This window comes from Python bivittatus, unplaced genomic scaffold, assembly GCF_059951505.1.
Source record: "Python bivittatus isolate LINGU-HERP-01145 unplaced genomic scaffold, Pbiv_v1 ctg000480_np1212, whole genome shotgun sequence".
Classification (NCBI taxonomy): domain Eukaryota; kingdom Metazoa; phylum Chordata; class Lepidosauria; order Squamata; family Pythonidae; genus Python; species Python bivittatus.
Window position 1 is genome coordinate 16,218,074 of NW_028277075.1, and position 17,127 is coordinate 16,235,200.

The 17,127-nt window shown below is 36.8% G+C and overlaps 1 protein-coding gene across 3 annotated transcripts in view; it reads right to left on the reverse strand.

Moving 5' to 3' along the window:
• Positions 1 to 1,434: 1,434 nt before the first annotated feature.
• AP4S1 (adaptor related protein complex 4 subunit sigma 1) overlaps positions 1,435 to 17,127 on the reverse strand; it is a 36,213-nt gene continuing 20,520 nt past the window's right edge. Inside the window, exons 2-6 of one of the 3 annotated variants that reach the window (XM_007429021.4) lie at positions 13,022 to 13,199; positions 10,275 to 10,361; positions 8,515 to 8,583; positions 6,792 to 6,803; positions 1,435 to 1,767 (exon numbers count right to left, since the gene is read on the reverse strand). In XM_007429021.4, the coding sequence (XP_007429083.1) occupies positions 1,639 to 1,767; positions 6,792 to 6,803; positions 8,515 to 8,583; positions 10,275 to 10,361; positions 13,022 to 13,159 (435 nt within the window). In that variant the 5' untranslated portion in view covers positions 13,160 to 13,199 and the 3' untranslated portion in view covers positions 1,435 to 1,638. Of the gene's footprint in view, positions 1,768 to 6,791; positions 7,093 to 8,514; positions 8,584 to 10,274; positions 10,362 to 13,021; positions 13,200 to 17,127 lie in introns of all 3 variants that reach the window. The other 2 variants (XR_015796980.1, XR_015796979.1) reach the window with 2 other exon arrangements.

Sequence of the window (17,127 nt, forward strand, 5' to 3'; positions counted from 1 at the left end):
GGCCTTATACCTTCAGCACTGAAAGAAACATTGGTTCATCCCTCCTGAAGACGACTTTTCTGGATCCAGAGGTTTTGGACAACTACAACACAGACTCCAACTTTGCCTCTTTGACAAAGGTGGTGAAGACAGTGGTTCAGGACCAAATACAGGGTATGTTAGAGGAAGTGGATTATGTCATCAGGATTCAGCCCTGGGTTTAGAACAGAGACATTGATCACTTTGGTCAGTGACCTATGGTGAGGCCTGGCTGGGGGTAGTGTACATGTCCTGGTCTTTTTGGACCTCTCAGTGGCTTTCCTGATGTACTAGCTGCAGGGGTTGAAGATTGGGGGCACATTTTTACAGTGGTTCCATTCTTTCCTCAGAGGCCAGTTCCAGTCAATGGTGATCAGGGAGGAGAGGTAGGCACCTTGGCTGCTCCCTTGCAGGGTGCAGAAGGGATCAGGTCTCTCCCGTTACTTAATATCTATATGAAGCCACCGGGAGAGGTCATCTGGCAGTTCAGGATTACCAGTATGCTGACTGAGCTGTACATTACAACCCCAAACCCCACTGGAGCTGCTGTCAATATCTTGTCCCAGTGCCTGGAGGCTGTTAGGATCTGGTTGGGAGAAAACGGGCTTGTACTGAGTGCTAGTAAAACAGAGCTATTGTTTGTATGTTGAGGTCCCTCTATGTCCCCAGTTTTATCTCTGGACTGGGTTGCACTGCCCCTGAAGGAGGACACCCAAGGAGAGGTCCTCAACTTGGGTGTCCTCCTGGCCTCATGGCTCCTGCTGGATCAGCAGGTAAAAGCTATGGCCAGAGGGGCCTTTCCCTAGCAGCTAGTGCACCAGTTGTGACTTGACTTAGAGCAGGAGGACTTAGAGCAGGAGGACTCGACTATGGTGGCTTATGCTCTCATCATCATTGCACACAGAGTACCGCAAGATGCTCTACATAGGGGTGCCTTTAAAGACCACCTAGAAGCTTTAGTTGGTGGTCACATATTATACCTATTTTGCAGGCAATGTACAGTCCTAGTTTTAAACTATAAAGCCCTTTATGGCTTGGTGCTGGGTTACCTTCAGGACCTCATCTCTCCATTGAATTGGCCCAACCACTTTGATCATGCCAGGAGAAGCAGATGGTTGTCCCCCATTTCTGGGAGGTCTGACTTTGGGCCAGTCTCTGGAGTGGCCTCCTGCAGGAAGTATGTTTGGCCCCAACTCTAGTCACATTCCAGAAGCTCTTGAAAACAGCATTTTTGGAGGGTGTTTGAGGGCTGATGCCAGATGCTATTTGGAATATAGGTTTTCGTTGTTTTTTTTATCATAGGATTTTGTATTTTTAATTTTTACTGTCATTTATTTTTTCATGTTGTGAGTCACCAAGAATCTGCATTTGATTGTGGCAAGATGTGTGACAAATAAATACACACATACATATGCATATGTAAAGATTAATTTGTTTAATTCCTCAAGCAGATTACAAACTTCACAAAACATTTGGCATGGTAGTAAAAAATGTGATCTTTCAGCCTGAAAAGAATTATTCACAATTTGGCAAAAACTAAAAAACTAAAAAATGAATTGTCCTTTGCATTTGAAGAATATTTTTTGAATATGTACAGTATTATCTTCTGGCTTGTCTCTTCTACGTTTCTGCCATTTTATCAAGAACCAGAAGAGGTGCAAGAATTCTGGTTTTATTAGTTTCCGCAATGCAACCATTTAGAACCATTTCATCCAAAATGATGTGCACTCTGTCTAATTTGAACATGATCTGTATACATTCATCAAGTTAAGGTTTTGTGTTACTGTTAAGCAAGTAGTATGAACTAAATTACAAAATACCATATTTCATTAGTGCATTCACTTCATGTTTGGGCAACATAATTTAACTTTCTAATCAGATATTTCAGTAACTAAGCCAAATTTATGACACCATGATTTATATTTCAAATCAGAATATGCAATTATAAGCAAGTACATGAATGAAAAGAGACCAAGAGACATGAAATAGTAGAAGTAGATGTTAGTAATGTCAATTGCTACTTCAGACTTAGACTCAGAACTACTTGTATTCGTTTTACAAAGTCTATTGCAAAAGTCTCAATATAAAATAACATTTTAAATGTTTAAATTACCCCAGCATTTACTTAGTGTCACATCCATTCAGAACATTTGAATGAAATTTTTAAACAAAAATTTCTCTGTATATTCTTTTTATAATAATAGTAGTGAGCTGGCCACAGTAGTGTTCAGAAAAATAATGTCCTCTTGTTCCCATTTCTTTTTCTTTCAAACTGATATTCTTTTTTTAAAAATATTCAGTATGCATTATAATATTCAGTCTCAAGGATCTGCATAACCTAATAAGAAATCAAGTGACAACAGCTTCCTCTTTGGCTCTTGTAACTACTTAATTTATTATCATTGTGCTTCAACTTTAACCATATTTTATCAAGGAAGATGATGAGTTGTGTGATGTTAGATCAGCTAGCTTCTACAATAGAAGAATGTAGATCATGTAGATGTTAGATCAGTCTTCTACAATAATCACTATGTTACAAACTTACAGGAATTTTATTCTGAATTAATTCTTGTGGCTTTTCCCTGACAATCCTGAGAAATTGTAATTTGAAAGAAGTACTAAAAATTCTTTAATGGAGATATTTGGCCCCTAACCTTCTCAGAACATCAGCTTCCAAGGCTTTCTCTCTTGGGAGAAGAATGAAGAAATTTGATTGCAGGTATAAATGAGTCAGTATTGAAAATATTGTCTTAATATTATGTACTTAACTATGCATGCGTCCCACTAACAGTCAAACGTTCTTGTCTTTCAAGCAAGTCTTGAGCTGTATTATGAAAACAATACAATTGCTTGACAAGCAGGACTTTTGTATCTCTATTTAGAACTAGTAAATGTGTTTGTTTAATTAATTGTGTGGGCATGAAAATGCTGTTTCTCATAAAAATCTAATTATACAGAGATAATTCAAGTATTTCAATACAGCTAATTCAGCTGTCACAAATCTAATAAATGCTGCCATTTCCTTTGGAAAAAAAATAACTAGGAGGATCATTTGATATGTCTCTGAAACCAAATTAAAGCTTCAGGATTTGATATGATATATATTCCCTTTTACAGTTCAGAGTTTGGAAAAGCATCTGAAGTGGTAGCTGGAAGCTGATATGACAGGAAGTCCTAAGAGGTTTCCTCATCATACCACCATGATGTGAGCTAACCACACCCTGCTAAGCAGCATTCCACAACTTCATTCCATCAGAAAGTATTTCATCTGCTCTTGAGAACCAAGTGACTGTAACTCATAAACAAGTGATTGTAACTCCCTTTCCATTCAGTCAATCCTCTTTTACCCATCTTGTTCTAGGCAAATGCCTAGAATGACAAACTGGCTTTTTTAGGTGCAGTGCACATCTTCCTTGAAAAGATATGTGTTTAAAAGAGATTATTATTTTGCCCCAACTTTACGTTAACAATGAAATTAAAATTATACACAGCATTTTTCCAGCAAAATTGATCAGAGAGACTGGCATCAGTTCCATCATAGACATGTATTTAATGGATAGGTACTGGCTCCAATAGTAACACGTACTACTTTATATGTTTGTTAAGAACTGAAATAGATTACTATTCTTCCCTATTATAGATGGGACTCGGTATGATGAACACAAATCATTGCCATGAGTGTATGGTTGATCTAAAATTGGGCTCAGGTCTGTATCTAAATGCTATGATACACTGGACTGCAATGATTCTGAAAGGAACCAGGTTAAGAACTTTTTCAACTATGATTTGTCTATATACCAATTTAATACTTCTGATTTTGTGTACCTTGATTTTCTTGTATATCCGTACAATCAAACAAGTCTCCTTCTGACAGTGTAACAGTTGATGCAGTCACAAGCATAGTTATTTCAGTCATGAAAGGATGGTTATTCCAGTAGCAGACATCACTGAAATGTCTGCATTTGAACAAAACGTATTAGACATGATGAGGATATGTCAGTTTGGGGTAGCAAAGCTTGGTTTTGGGGGTGATTATTTTGTGTATCTGTTTCCACTATCTATCTATTTTTAACTCTCTAACCCAATTCTTCCCCTCAAAACAGCAATGCTCTTAAATGCTTTAATGCAATGTGCAGTGATACATTTACTGCATGTAAACAGTGTATATTTACTCAGAATCAGATTCCACCTGATCCCATCATGTCCAGCAGGAGAAGCCTAGGAGATGAGTTTTTTCTGTTGCAGCACCCACCTCATCATCCTCCCTGAGGTGAAGTTATTCCCAACCCTTATGGCCTTCCAGAAAGCTCTCAAAACATGATTTTTTCATCAGGCCTGGGGATCCTCTGACAGCAGGGAGCCTGCATTGTGGCGGGCACACAAATGACATTCTGATTTTGACCCTTGCAATCTTGGTTCTAATAATTAATTTAATTGCTTTAATTGGTTTTATAATATATATAAATCATTGGTTATGCTGCCCAGAGCCACCTTGTGTGAGATGGGCAGCCATATAAATTTGAATGAATGAATGAATGAATGAATGAATGAATGAATGAATGAATGAGAACAACTTTTAACACTGGGATAGTCAGCTTGTTAAACTGACCACTTTCTAAAGAGTAACGTAGGGCAAGAGTGTAGGATGGGTCTACTTGGGTTTTTCCTGAAAGAACTCCTAGATCTATCAACTGAACTTGCATGCAAAGAAAAAAAAGAAAGGCATACTGTTTCTATGCATGCTCCACTTCTATTATCCCAAGTTCCTTTAATATCAGCACTGGAATTTATGGGCACGGTTTATCATTTTGCTGATGTTGAGAAAACAGCAGTCACACTTAGAAGCCTTCCAAAATGTATGATAAATCACCTGGAGATTTATGTCTATATCCAGATTTATCTTCCTTCTATCCCTGGTTTAAGCGGCTATTTTAGAGTGTGAGAACTAGTCATCCTGCGAATAGTTATTTTATTATGCTCCTTCAGATTTAAAATAATGAAAAAATAGTAGAAATAACAAGGTTAAACACAACAAATGCAGTTCCTCAAAATGCAGCACAAGAAGGGTTTTAAACAACTGGGTCAGTTGGAAAATATATCAGCACAGCAGGATATTAGATATTAAAGTTATAGTAGAAAAGAAACCTTTCCTGCTCTTCTAAAACTCAAGGAAGGGAGACAAATCCCTTTTAGGGGCAAGTTCATAACTGGTATAAGTTTCCAAAGGCTCCAAGTGCTGGAAAAAGTACTCTTTCAAAGGAATAAGAAAAGGTATCACGCACATTCAGATTAAACTTGTGTATGTTGTCTTCTCCCAGATTTATTTACTCACAAGCTGATATTTAGTCGTTGGGTTCTTGGTATTGTCTAGCTTGGTTGTTTTCCTGCCGATGTTTTATTACCAAGCTAGGTAACATCATCACTGTAGCACTTCTCATTTTTCACACTCCCATGCACTGATTATGCTACCCAGCCTAGTAACAAAACGTCTGCAGGAAAACAACCAAGAACCTGGCAGTTCAACCCTGAGCTACATATATAGTATTCTCTAGTGAGAATTATGTTCTCTAGCTCTCTGTTGAGATCTAGATACTAGGCACTACTCTGAGTCCCCCAATCCTCCACAATGAGAGTCTAGTGTCACCCAAAGAAAGCCTTCTCAGTGGCAATGCCCTGCCTGTCAATATGCTTCCAAGGAGGTTCACATGACATTCACTTTGCTGTCATTTTGGTGCCAGGCAACCTCCTTCCTATTTTCCTAGTTTTATTTTAATATTGCTCACTTTTAAAGCTTAAGAGTTTTCTAAATTGATGAGAGCCTTAATTCATTGGAGTTTATACAGGAGTATGCTGTTTTCTATTAGTGTCTGAGATTTTTTTTTATGATTTGTACTGCAGACGTTTTTATATATCACCCCAAAATGCTGGTTTGGCATTTGTAGATTTCAAATTAATTCCTAAAATAAAGTTCACGCTCAGATGATTAAAAAGAAGGGATACAAGGGCTAGATTTGACCTTTAAAGCCCTTCGTGGCATGGGGCTGGGTTATCTGAGAGACCACCTCTCCTCGGTCAATCAGCCCATCCCATTAGATCTGGCAGGGAAGGTATGCTATGCATTCCAACAGCCAGGGACTTGCATTTGGTGGGTCCCAGGAGGTGGGCCTTCTCTGTCGTGGCTCCCCCCTTGTGGAACATTCTCCCCTCTGAAGTTAGGCTCATCCCTCCCCTGCTGTCATTTAGGAAGTCCATCAAGACATGGTTATGTTATCAGGCCTGGGGGTCTTTGGGAACCAGAGACAGATGGCTCCACTCTGATTGATATTCTGCTCTCTCCGTGAGGTTTGCATATTTTAAAGTTTAAAAATTTAAAACTTTTTGATAATGTTGCATTTTTAATAACCACCTTCTAATCTTTTATAATGCTTGTTTTATCTATTTGTTATTTTATTCAACTGCTGTACGCTGCCCAGAGTCGCTTTGTGTGAGATGGGTGGCTATATAAATGTGATACACACGCATGTGCACACGCACGCGCACACACACACACACACACATATCTTTAATATCCCAACATCTATAATCATGCCACATTTCCTTTTTGTGAAATCTTTGTGACTTTTAACAACTTACCACAATGTTAATGCACACATACTTTATATTCTGGTACAATATATTACTTTAATCCATCTGTTCGCCAAGTAGCCTGCTATAGGCAAGGAAAGCAAGAACGTAAAAAAGAATAAGCAGATTGGTGGAACCAAAAAGGATACATCTAGTTCACTCTAAAAAGATTAAAAAAAATAGTTTTAGCAAGAGAACAGTACTGTTATTGTTTTGCTATTGTTTTTTCTAAAATTGATTTATATATTGTTTTTGCAAGCATAAGGACTCCAAATGGAGCATTGCTTCAATTTGTAAAAAGATTTTCAATCTAGCAGAAACTCTTACTGGAAAAAATAAATGTGATTTTTTAAAAATAATTTCTTCCTCTGTCATTTCCTGTGACCCAAGAAAGTTCAGCTGGGGGGTTGGGTCTACCCAAAACAGCATGAGAAATGGTAGGGTGATCTGCTGAGGCAAGAAAAAATTGATAAATTGCTGATGGAATGGAGCTCTTCTTTTTACTATTTACAGTAAGTAAAACTTGATTGCTGACTATGTTTTTAAACCCAGAGGGCACAAGTGATTCCTGAAGGCATATTATCCTGTTCGCTGTCTTAACAACTGCAGCTGATTTTTGAGGGTAACTGGATAAAGAGGGAGAAGATGGATGCAAGAGGAAAACCAACTTCTAAAAGGAAAAGTGAATGGGACTTAAGGAAATGGTGAGATTTACTCCCATGTTCTGCTTTGACCACTTTCATTTTCTACTTGCCTGATATGTGGACATTACACAAGACCAAACATAGCTATTCTCTGAACAAAATAGCTTTGTGCTTCTGCCACGGTATAGGAAAGCACTCAAAAGTTGATGTTTTTTTAAGTTATATTTTTGTTAATGTGTTCTGCAGCGGTGAACTGCTAAAAACAACAATGGCATTACTTTTTGCACATGTGTCTGTATGTCAGAGATCATGATATATGTGCATGTCTTCATGTCAAATATCATGAGGCATATACAAATAATTCCTCTTTGCATACATAAATGATAAAGTCAGTAGCCATATAAGGAAGTACCTTGAATTTGAAAATCTGCATACCTCATTCCAAAAATCTTCCCCTACTATTAGCTACTTTGTGATTACAAAACATTCAGCAGATGTTTTAACAAGAGAACATCCAGAATGTATTCTCTTATTTAAAATACTACAATAGCATTAGCAATAGCAATTCATAGGAATTGATTTTGCCTCCCAGTTTGTTAAAATCAGGAAGGTTAATAAGTTGGATAGACTATATTTTACATAGTCTATTTGAATAGCATATCCAATATATGACTTGTGATTTCTGAATCAAAACTGTATTTAAAAGATCTATCAACAGTTTAGAGAGATTTTGGTGTGTGGGAACAGAACCCAAGTCTTTCCTCTCAGGTCATCATTAAACCTGATACTGTTAGTTAATTAGCACATATATACATAGAAATGTTAATATGGACAAGCCACCACTAACTTTAATAATCTCATAGCATTATTACTTTGATTACTTAAAGCATTTTGGTATAGGGTATATGTGAGATATTTACACATGCACAAACTGCCTTATGCACAAAGAGCATTCTTCAAAAGTGAATCATGGAAAAATCTTGCTTGGATGGCACTTGAGGCACATGTCCTGCACAGCTGATAGAACATACTCATGATCTAATGATGAAGGCAGAACAGCCAAATGATATGTGCAGAAGGAAAAAACCGCACTATGCATAGCCTATAAATTCTATATTCATGACTGTCCCTTATGTTTCACTGGAATTATGCCCTATACAGGGGATTCAGATGGACTATTCACAGTATGTACAGGAAGTATAGGTAAATTTGCCAAATTCATACTTACCACTCTGCTGAAATATTTGTCCAAAACCTCAACAAAATTATGAATCAGTTCAAATACAGCCATTTCATTCTGAAATTAAGTTCAAAATGCATTTTAAAAAAGAACAACAGACGGGTGTGCTAATAAATTTTCATTTTTTTTAATAATAGCTTATAACTATTAACATATTAAAAAGCGTCAGAGAAGCAAACGTTGAAATTAGTATCCTTAGTCCTAGAGTGGGGAAGGGCCTGTAGTTCTTAATCATTTCCTGTGACCTTCTGCCTTGTTTGGGTACTATGGACCCATTGTTGCTTTTCAGACCAGCCCTTTGAGAAGAATTTTTCTGTTTGATATACTACAGCAATTATATATAAATTTGCCCATCTTTGATACTGGCTGGGTATCAACTACACCTCCTGAATGAGATGCCCTATGGGTCAAAGGAAGAGAGTGCCCCAATTCTCCCTTAGATTCTACATCTGGGGCACCAGCAAAAGAAAGTTAAAAAAGATATACTGTACACGTGGAACACCAGGCTACAACATTGCACTGAATTTCACAGCAGGAAACACTGTGAGCAAATTGATTACAGCCTATACATTAATACTGACACTAATGTTTTAGTTCAGGATTCCTGTTTGTAGCCTTGGGTTTTTCTCAAAGGTTTTCCTTATTACAAATATATTTTATTTTACTCAAGATTGATCAATACATCTTTATAAAGTAATAGGACAACACATTTCAGATTCAGGTACAGTAGAAACAGTGTCTGGGAGGGAAGAAGTAGACTATTTTCAAGCGGTTTTGAAGATACAGAATAAATACATCCTGAAATTAGAAATACAATGCGCAAATTGATCTGCTAACAGAAATGAGAGCCAATCAAACCAATAAATGCTGATATGATGAGGCTGATACAACTCTCAGCAGCTAGCTTATGTGTCATATGAATTCATGGTATTCCATTTAGATATCTAGCTAAATCTATCACTATTGCTTACAAAAGCTCATGCCAGCCTTTTCATCTTTAATGTACCACAGGGTTTTTAATTTGTTCCAAGGGACTAGCATTACTATCCTGCCCAAATGTTTCTTGTAGCTTGCAATAGTCCATTACTCTTTTTTTCAGCCTTCAGGTTTAAATAACAATGCTAAAAATTTGGGCTTGTTGTCTCCAGTTTTGATCCTAGGATAAGATAGAGAAAAGAAAGCACGAGAAATGGGACACAGAATATCTTGTACTGCACCTAGAATCTAAGGTCCATATCACATAAAGTACTAAAAAATACAACTTTCATTGTGATGAAAGGCTCTTACCGTTCTGAAGCAAATGTGCAATTTCCTTTATGTCTGGCTTGGACAACCCACTGGCTACCCCATTTTTCTCTCTCCCCACTGCATCACTGCATTTTGCAGCAAAATACAAAAAACTGGCTGGGGGCAGGCTCTAAACCATGGAAAATAAGTATATTAAATCACTACAGGGGTTGCCACCTTTGAAACCCACACCTCTCACCAAATACATTAAAAAGGCCAAAATATTTCTACTTCACCCCTCTGGTGATGTCATAGCATTGCTACCGCACGCTTGCGTTCCTTGGGGGCCAGCCCAAAAAAACTGCCTGCCCAGCATTACACAGCGATCATCAGAAGATGAGGTATTAGATGACGTATGAAAATCAGGACAAAGAAGTATCAACAAGTACCTTTTGATATAAAAAGTGTCTTCAGAAAATACCTGTGTCTAACTTTACACACGTAAGAAAGTTAAAACGTACCTCTGTTTCATTGATTCCAACTACTATGAAAAGAGCAGCATATTGTCTATAGACCAACTTAAAATCTTTGTACTCAAGAAAGGAGCACTAAAGGGAAACAGAAAGTAAAAGATCTAAGTTGATATAAAATACCCAGATTTGTAGATATGTATTAGCTTACTAAATAATTGGTCTGATTTTCTATTTCATCACAAGAATATATAATTTATGACTGTTGGATTTCCCAGCATGCTAATACAAAATCAGATGAACTACATAATGATTCAATGTGATGTGTGAACTCAATCAGTGTCTTAGAGTAAAATCATATATTATAGGCCAGACCTTGTATTGGAACTTGGCTATACAAAAATGCTGAAAAAAGAGTGTAATGAAGTGCAGTAAGGCTGTTGGATTGTTCCCCTCCTGCATATGTCAGTAAAAAATAAATTCTTTACATAAATATGAACAAAACATTGATAGCTACCCCATCACATTTAAACTTTAACAGGACCATGCCCAGCTGGCATAGTAAAGATTTAGTTGTCCAGGGTAAGAAGGCATCCTGGAACTTCATTCATCAGTACTAGGAAAAGATCCAAAATACTAAGTTGTGATGCCTCCTGGACACCTGGTCTTTGGCATGTTCCAGGACCTAAAAAGTAAAATATTTCTAGCTGAAGTAATCTAGCTATGCTTTCAAGAGCCAAGGTTCCAACAGGGAGAAAAATCAAGGACATCTATAATTGGTTTTTGGCAGAAAGACAACAGATGATTTTTCTTAAGCTTAATTAAATAATAAAATAATTAAAACTCCAAAAAAATCCCAATTTCTGAATAATTGAATAATACTTATTTTTCATTCATGTCTAAATAAACATCTATGTCATTCATATTTTGTGCATAACACTAAGCCATAAAGTAGTTTGTTTGAGGATTACCATAATGCATAAATTCATCAGTTGCGTTTTATCAAACATAGGTCTTCCTTGAGGTCCTTTTGCATATTGTTATAGTTTAGCACTGTGTAAACTACGTGTTGGAGAACTTTTCCTTAAATTGTTGATTTATGGATATCAAGGTTAATACAGGGCAGAAAAGGAAAGATGGGCATGTTGGCTTACTGGTTGAGCACACGCAGCATCAGGAACGCCCTGAAAATTTTCTATGTGCTTCTTTGTATATTGTAATAACCTTTCTTTCAGGGCTGTATGAGATAGACCTTGTATCAAGAACATATGGAATCCCTGTTGACTGTGTCCCTAAATCAGGTGAATTCTTTGATACTTAAGTTATAGTGTGTCCCCTGAGTGCCTCTGAGTTTCCCTAGCACTAAGCTTTCACCAAGCCCTTTTCCAGTTGTACTCACTCATTTTCTTCTTACACTTAGTATCCAATTTCTGTGCATTGTTTCTTGCTCTAGCTCAGCAACTGCCTTCCTTCCCTATCATTTGTGGTCATCTTACCCCAAGTTGGATTCTTGCTGCAATCCCAAGCACTGTTTCTATGAGAGAATTGGGACTTTAGATTAGGGATTTTAGAACAGTGAAACTCCAGTCTTACGTTCCCTCTACTCACTTTAAATTTTCTATTAATTTGGCAATTGTAATTATGTATTTCTTTAGGCCATTATAAATGTTTGCCCCACTTTTTGAGATCAATTTGATCACACACACCCCTTTAAAAAAACATAGTGGGAAAATTATCCTTATTGGGAATAATCAGACTAAGTACTGTCATACTAGACTGTGCCAGAGAAATTTGATCCAGTGGGATCCTCAGAAACACTCTTCAACTCCACTGAAGCCAGAGGAGGATACTAAATGTAGCCATATGCTCTTCCATAGTTTCCATGAGTAGTGGATTGATGGGAAATTCATGCACAAGAAGCTTATCATCCAAATCCAGAAAGAAAATCTGCAACAATTCCTCTTACTCCAACCTTATTTCTGGCTTACTGTTATGGGTACACCAAACTCACTATAGTTTGTTCAACAAACCATAGTTAAAACAAGTGAAACCAATTATTGTTTTACCATGTGGGAGTGAACTTTCAAGTTGGGGAGTAAAGGTTTCGAACTCCAGACTGAATGGCTACCCCCTTGACTTAGTGACTATGACCAATATAAAACAATATGTGTAATTTAAAGAAGGTTGCCCAGCCAGGCTTTAATATCGGGGTGAGGGGGTGGGGAGGAAAGCATGCATGTGGAAAAAGAAAGGGAGTATAAAGCAGCAATTAGGTTGAAAACTCAACATTCTTTACATGCAAACCTCTTTTGCACTTTTAATCACAATCCTAGATACCCGTTTTCCTATTGTACATGACCGGAGCTGACCTACTATGCTTTGGCTCAAACTGACTGTAGGTATCCATCTTGATCATGTACGTTTATTGTATTTCTATTAGCTTGTTATTGAATGGTTTCTGTTTTTCCTAACTGTGGTGGTTTACAAATTTTGTATGCATAATAAAGCCAACCAGCCATACGTCTGCCTGAATTACTTGAGTTGGGCCTTCAGATGTCTGATCAAGAAAATGAAAAATATACAAAAATTGTGACACCATAAAAACTACCTAACAGTTTATAACATTTTGGGAACTCTAGTCCATTTCATCAGATGCATGAAATATTATAGTTACAATTAAGCAAGTTTGTTCATAATCCATGTGTTAATCTTTAAGAAGCTAAAATATATCCATTTTGTTTTGCTACAACAGAATAACATGATGGTTACGTTTTTGGAAAACAGGACAAAAGACATACTTGCTCCTTTGAACGAGAAAGGCACTGCTTGATTACTTCAGCTTCCAGAACTGTCCGCTTATGAAGGTCCATGTATTCATAATAACGAGAGAGCCTTGTTTGGCCTTGTTTGTTCACCATCAGAAAAAATTTGATCATGGCTTGTGCTCTGGTCTAAATATCTTCACAAGGTAAAGTGCTTGAAACAGAAGAGAAACCAGGAATTCAGATTTACCAGCACTGTCAGAAATAAACTGCTTCACATTAAGAATGAACAATGAATTTGGAACAAAATTTTGCAGCCAGCAATATAAGGTCCAAGTGATGAGGCTGCAGAGGCTGCACAAGGTACTCCAAGCTAATAGATGACATGTGAAGGCTTAGAAAAGCTGGAGCTTTAGATAAGCCAAGCTCAAATAACATTGTCTCTTAAATGCATTGCTAGCAAATTAATTATAACAAATATTTTCCAACCTGGAACCTTTCCCCTTCTGTGGATTTCCAACAAAGAGATATGGCTAGCAAGCTCATGGGAAGAAACTGCATCATCAATGTTGCTATTTAAGAATAATATTCTGCAGAAAATTGAAAGACTAGAAATAAGAATTATGGGAAATTCTCCCCCTTTTCCTTAATCTGCTCTCAACAGACAGTTCTCTGACAGCTGAAGATGTTCAAAAGAGGGAAGAGGCATTCTTACTCTGAAAATATCTGAGCGGTATTTTATAAAGGAACCGAGTATGTGAATATATAAAAAGCTATTTTTGTAATATACTCTCACTGATTTTAGATATATTCTTCATCTTTTCGTACTCCAAGCATGAAGACTAGAAAAGACAGATCTTGCTTGGAACCTATCATAATCTCCTAAGGCACTGTTATTTCTGTAGAATCTAATTATCTAAATGCTTTAGCTATCACTCAGTGATGAAGCTCAGTGGGAAAAATACTATCAGTATAACTGACTGCACAGGTGGTTGCAAGAATAAAAAGAAATGACCACACATATTATTTGTTAGTAGAAGATGCTTGTATTTAATAGCCCTTTCTTGAACATAAGTGGCAAAGGGAGGCAATTGTTGACAACTCTATAGCATCTTCCCAGATTTTTAATTTGTCCTCTGAATTCAGCAATGAACAAATCCAAATTCAGTTCCATGGCTATCACCACTCCAATGCCACGGGTGATGAAAAAGGGGCAAAACTGAGCCAAGGCACGAATAGGTCATATGAGGCTCTGGATCCATGGAATATAAAGTCCTACCAGCTTTCAATCACATTACTGACATGGAGGAAATTTAGACCAACTCTAGAAATGACCTGAAAATCTCTCAGTGCTTTCAATGCCACTTTTATCCAATTCCCACCTTGGAGAAAAGGAACAAACATGCTTTCCTAGTTCTAATCTAGTGGGAGCCTTATCTGTTGGAGTCATCATCCCAGTCTCAGGCTGAATGTGAGAGAAGGATGAGACAGGACCAAGTTTCTGACTGAATTGGAATTAATGGTCAGGAGCGTGCAGAATATGAGTCAGGACCCTTACCAAAAGAAAAAAGAAAAAAAAGAAAAAATATATTGCATAAATCAATTAACACACATATTACTGAAAAGTAAATACATAAAACTAAGACAAAAACAGCTTCACAATATAAAAATCAGCAACAACAATAATGGCACCACTAAATGCCACAGAAATACAGCATGCAAGCCAAAATAGTAAACAGCAATAAAATAAATAGTACAGTCCTAAAAATACTAGCACATTAATTTAAAAGCCAGGCTGAGATAAGAGAAAAATACAAGTCATTTCTCTCTAATGATTCCTCAAATGGGGTGACACAACTGAGAATGTATTTTTTCTTGTGGCTATCCATTTTGATTCCTTTGGCAGGGGTATCTGGAGAAGGACTTCAAAGGATGACTTTTTGCAGTTACAGGGAGATATGGCTTATCCAGCTTGATTTTATAACTTCAATTTTGTCCTGGAAAATCGGTTAAGCAAGGGTTAAAGATCAGCCAGGGAATAAGAGGTATTGTTTACACTGCTGACCACAACCTAAGTAATTTTATCATGAGCAATCTCTGGTATGTAAGGAATGAACACTCCAGAACTCAGACTCTCTGACTTGTAGAGTCCTATTCTAATCTACTCAATATAGAGAGACATTTGAATCAGCCAATGCAGAGCACTGCTATGAAAAAAAAACACTGTATTAATCAGCAGCTATAAACAGCCATTATGGATAGTTAATAAGGACCATCAGGTCACCCCATGATGACTCTATGGACAAATCCTTACCATCTTGACTCATTTTAGTTATAACAGCAGCTCTTCAAATGGCATTCCAGTAATTCCTTTGATCCCATTGATCCACCTTATGCATTGCCTTCTCTTTTCCTTTCCTTAAGCTAGAACCTTACACCTTAAACCAGTGTTTCTCAACCTTGGCAACTTTAAGCTTAAACAGCCCCTCTACTCTTCTGCACTTAGAATTCTTGGACTGTATTTGTACATACTACCCCATAAATCATGATTTACAAACCATAATATGCTAAATCATATTATGATTTCCTTGACTTTGGCTTAGTAATTGTGGTTTGAAAATCATCTATCTATCTATCTATCTATCTATCTATCTATCTATCTATCTATCTATCTATCTATCTATCTATCTATCTAACTTATATAGCCACCCATCTCACACAAAGTGACTCTGGGTGGCGTACAACAATTAAAAAGAATAAATACATAAAAACAATTACAAATAAAAAACTATAAAAGCATGGTTTATGTTTTAGTGATTTATGTACAGATAGCCTTGTCCAATGCTCTAGATTTGCCCCTTTATTATGAATCTCTCCTTCTGTTTTTAAAAACTTGTACTTCATCTCTAGACCCAAAGTCAATACTTATATGTAATAGTCATTTATGCATCTGCATTGTCTCATTACACATACAATAAAAACCTCCAGATTCTATGGAGGCAAGATGCTCATTTGGCGCTTTCTACTGTATGATGTTCAAGCCCCTACCCTGTTGTGCCTGCTACAGTGGGATCAACATCTTCACAAGACGAAACTGGGTAAAAGACAGTTAAAAGGCAATATCAGAACAGTGTCAGATATTGTAGAATACTTCAAACAGCAAAATGAAAAACAAGCTGCATTAATTTTTTTAGATGCAGAGAAAGCTTTTCACAGTTTAAATTGGCCTTTTTAATATAAAGTTTTGGAAGATATGAATTTTAGAGAGAATTTTATAAAATGGGTAAAATTGATAAACCTCACAGAAAGCACAAATCATTGTTAATAGCAATCTAAAAAATCCTTGTGAGATACAAAAAGGAACAAGACAAGGATGCCCATTATCCCTTCTGAATAGAGATATAAAGCAAGATGAGAGGATAACAGACCAATTGACAAAAAGTTGGAAAACACTCGTGGAATGTTGTTTTTATGTATGATAATATCGGCGAGACTTTTATAGGCCCAATGGTGGAAAGATTTGACATCACCCACAATGGAAGAGTGGATGGTGAAGATGATGGAGCTTGCTCAGATGGCTCAACGACAGCCTTGATTAGAGAAATGACACTGATTAAGCTGACTGGAAACCCCTTTTGGACTTTTTGCATGAAACAGAAAAAAATGAAACTATGATATATGGGTATGATGATTAGAAAAAATAGTAGATGATAGAAAAAATGAAAGCTATGTTGCAACCATGGAGTAAGAGTTCAATTTAATTTTGTACCTATAACTGTTGTAAAAGAAAATCAGAAGTAATTATATTTCTTTTTTCTTTCTTTTTTTTCTGCACTTTTGGCTTCTTTCTTTCTTTTTCTTTTCTTTGTCTTAGATATTAGTTTCTGTTAGTTTATTCCTTTTTTGCTTACAAATTTAATAAAGTTATTATTAAAAAAAAACAAGATGAAATTGGGCAAAACTACTTGCAGGAGTCATCCCCAACATTGGCATTTTCTGACTGTGAGGGTCTACTCCCAGAATTCCTCTGGCAACACTGCTATTGCAGAGAATTTGAGGAGTTGAAGTCTGTACATCTGGAAAGCATCCAAGCTGGGGAAGGTTATATTATTGGTTTATTTCATTACCAATCTACGTGAATT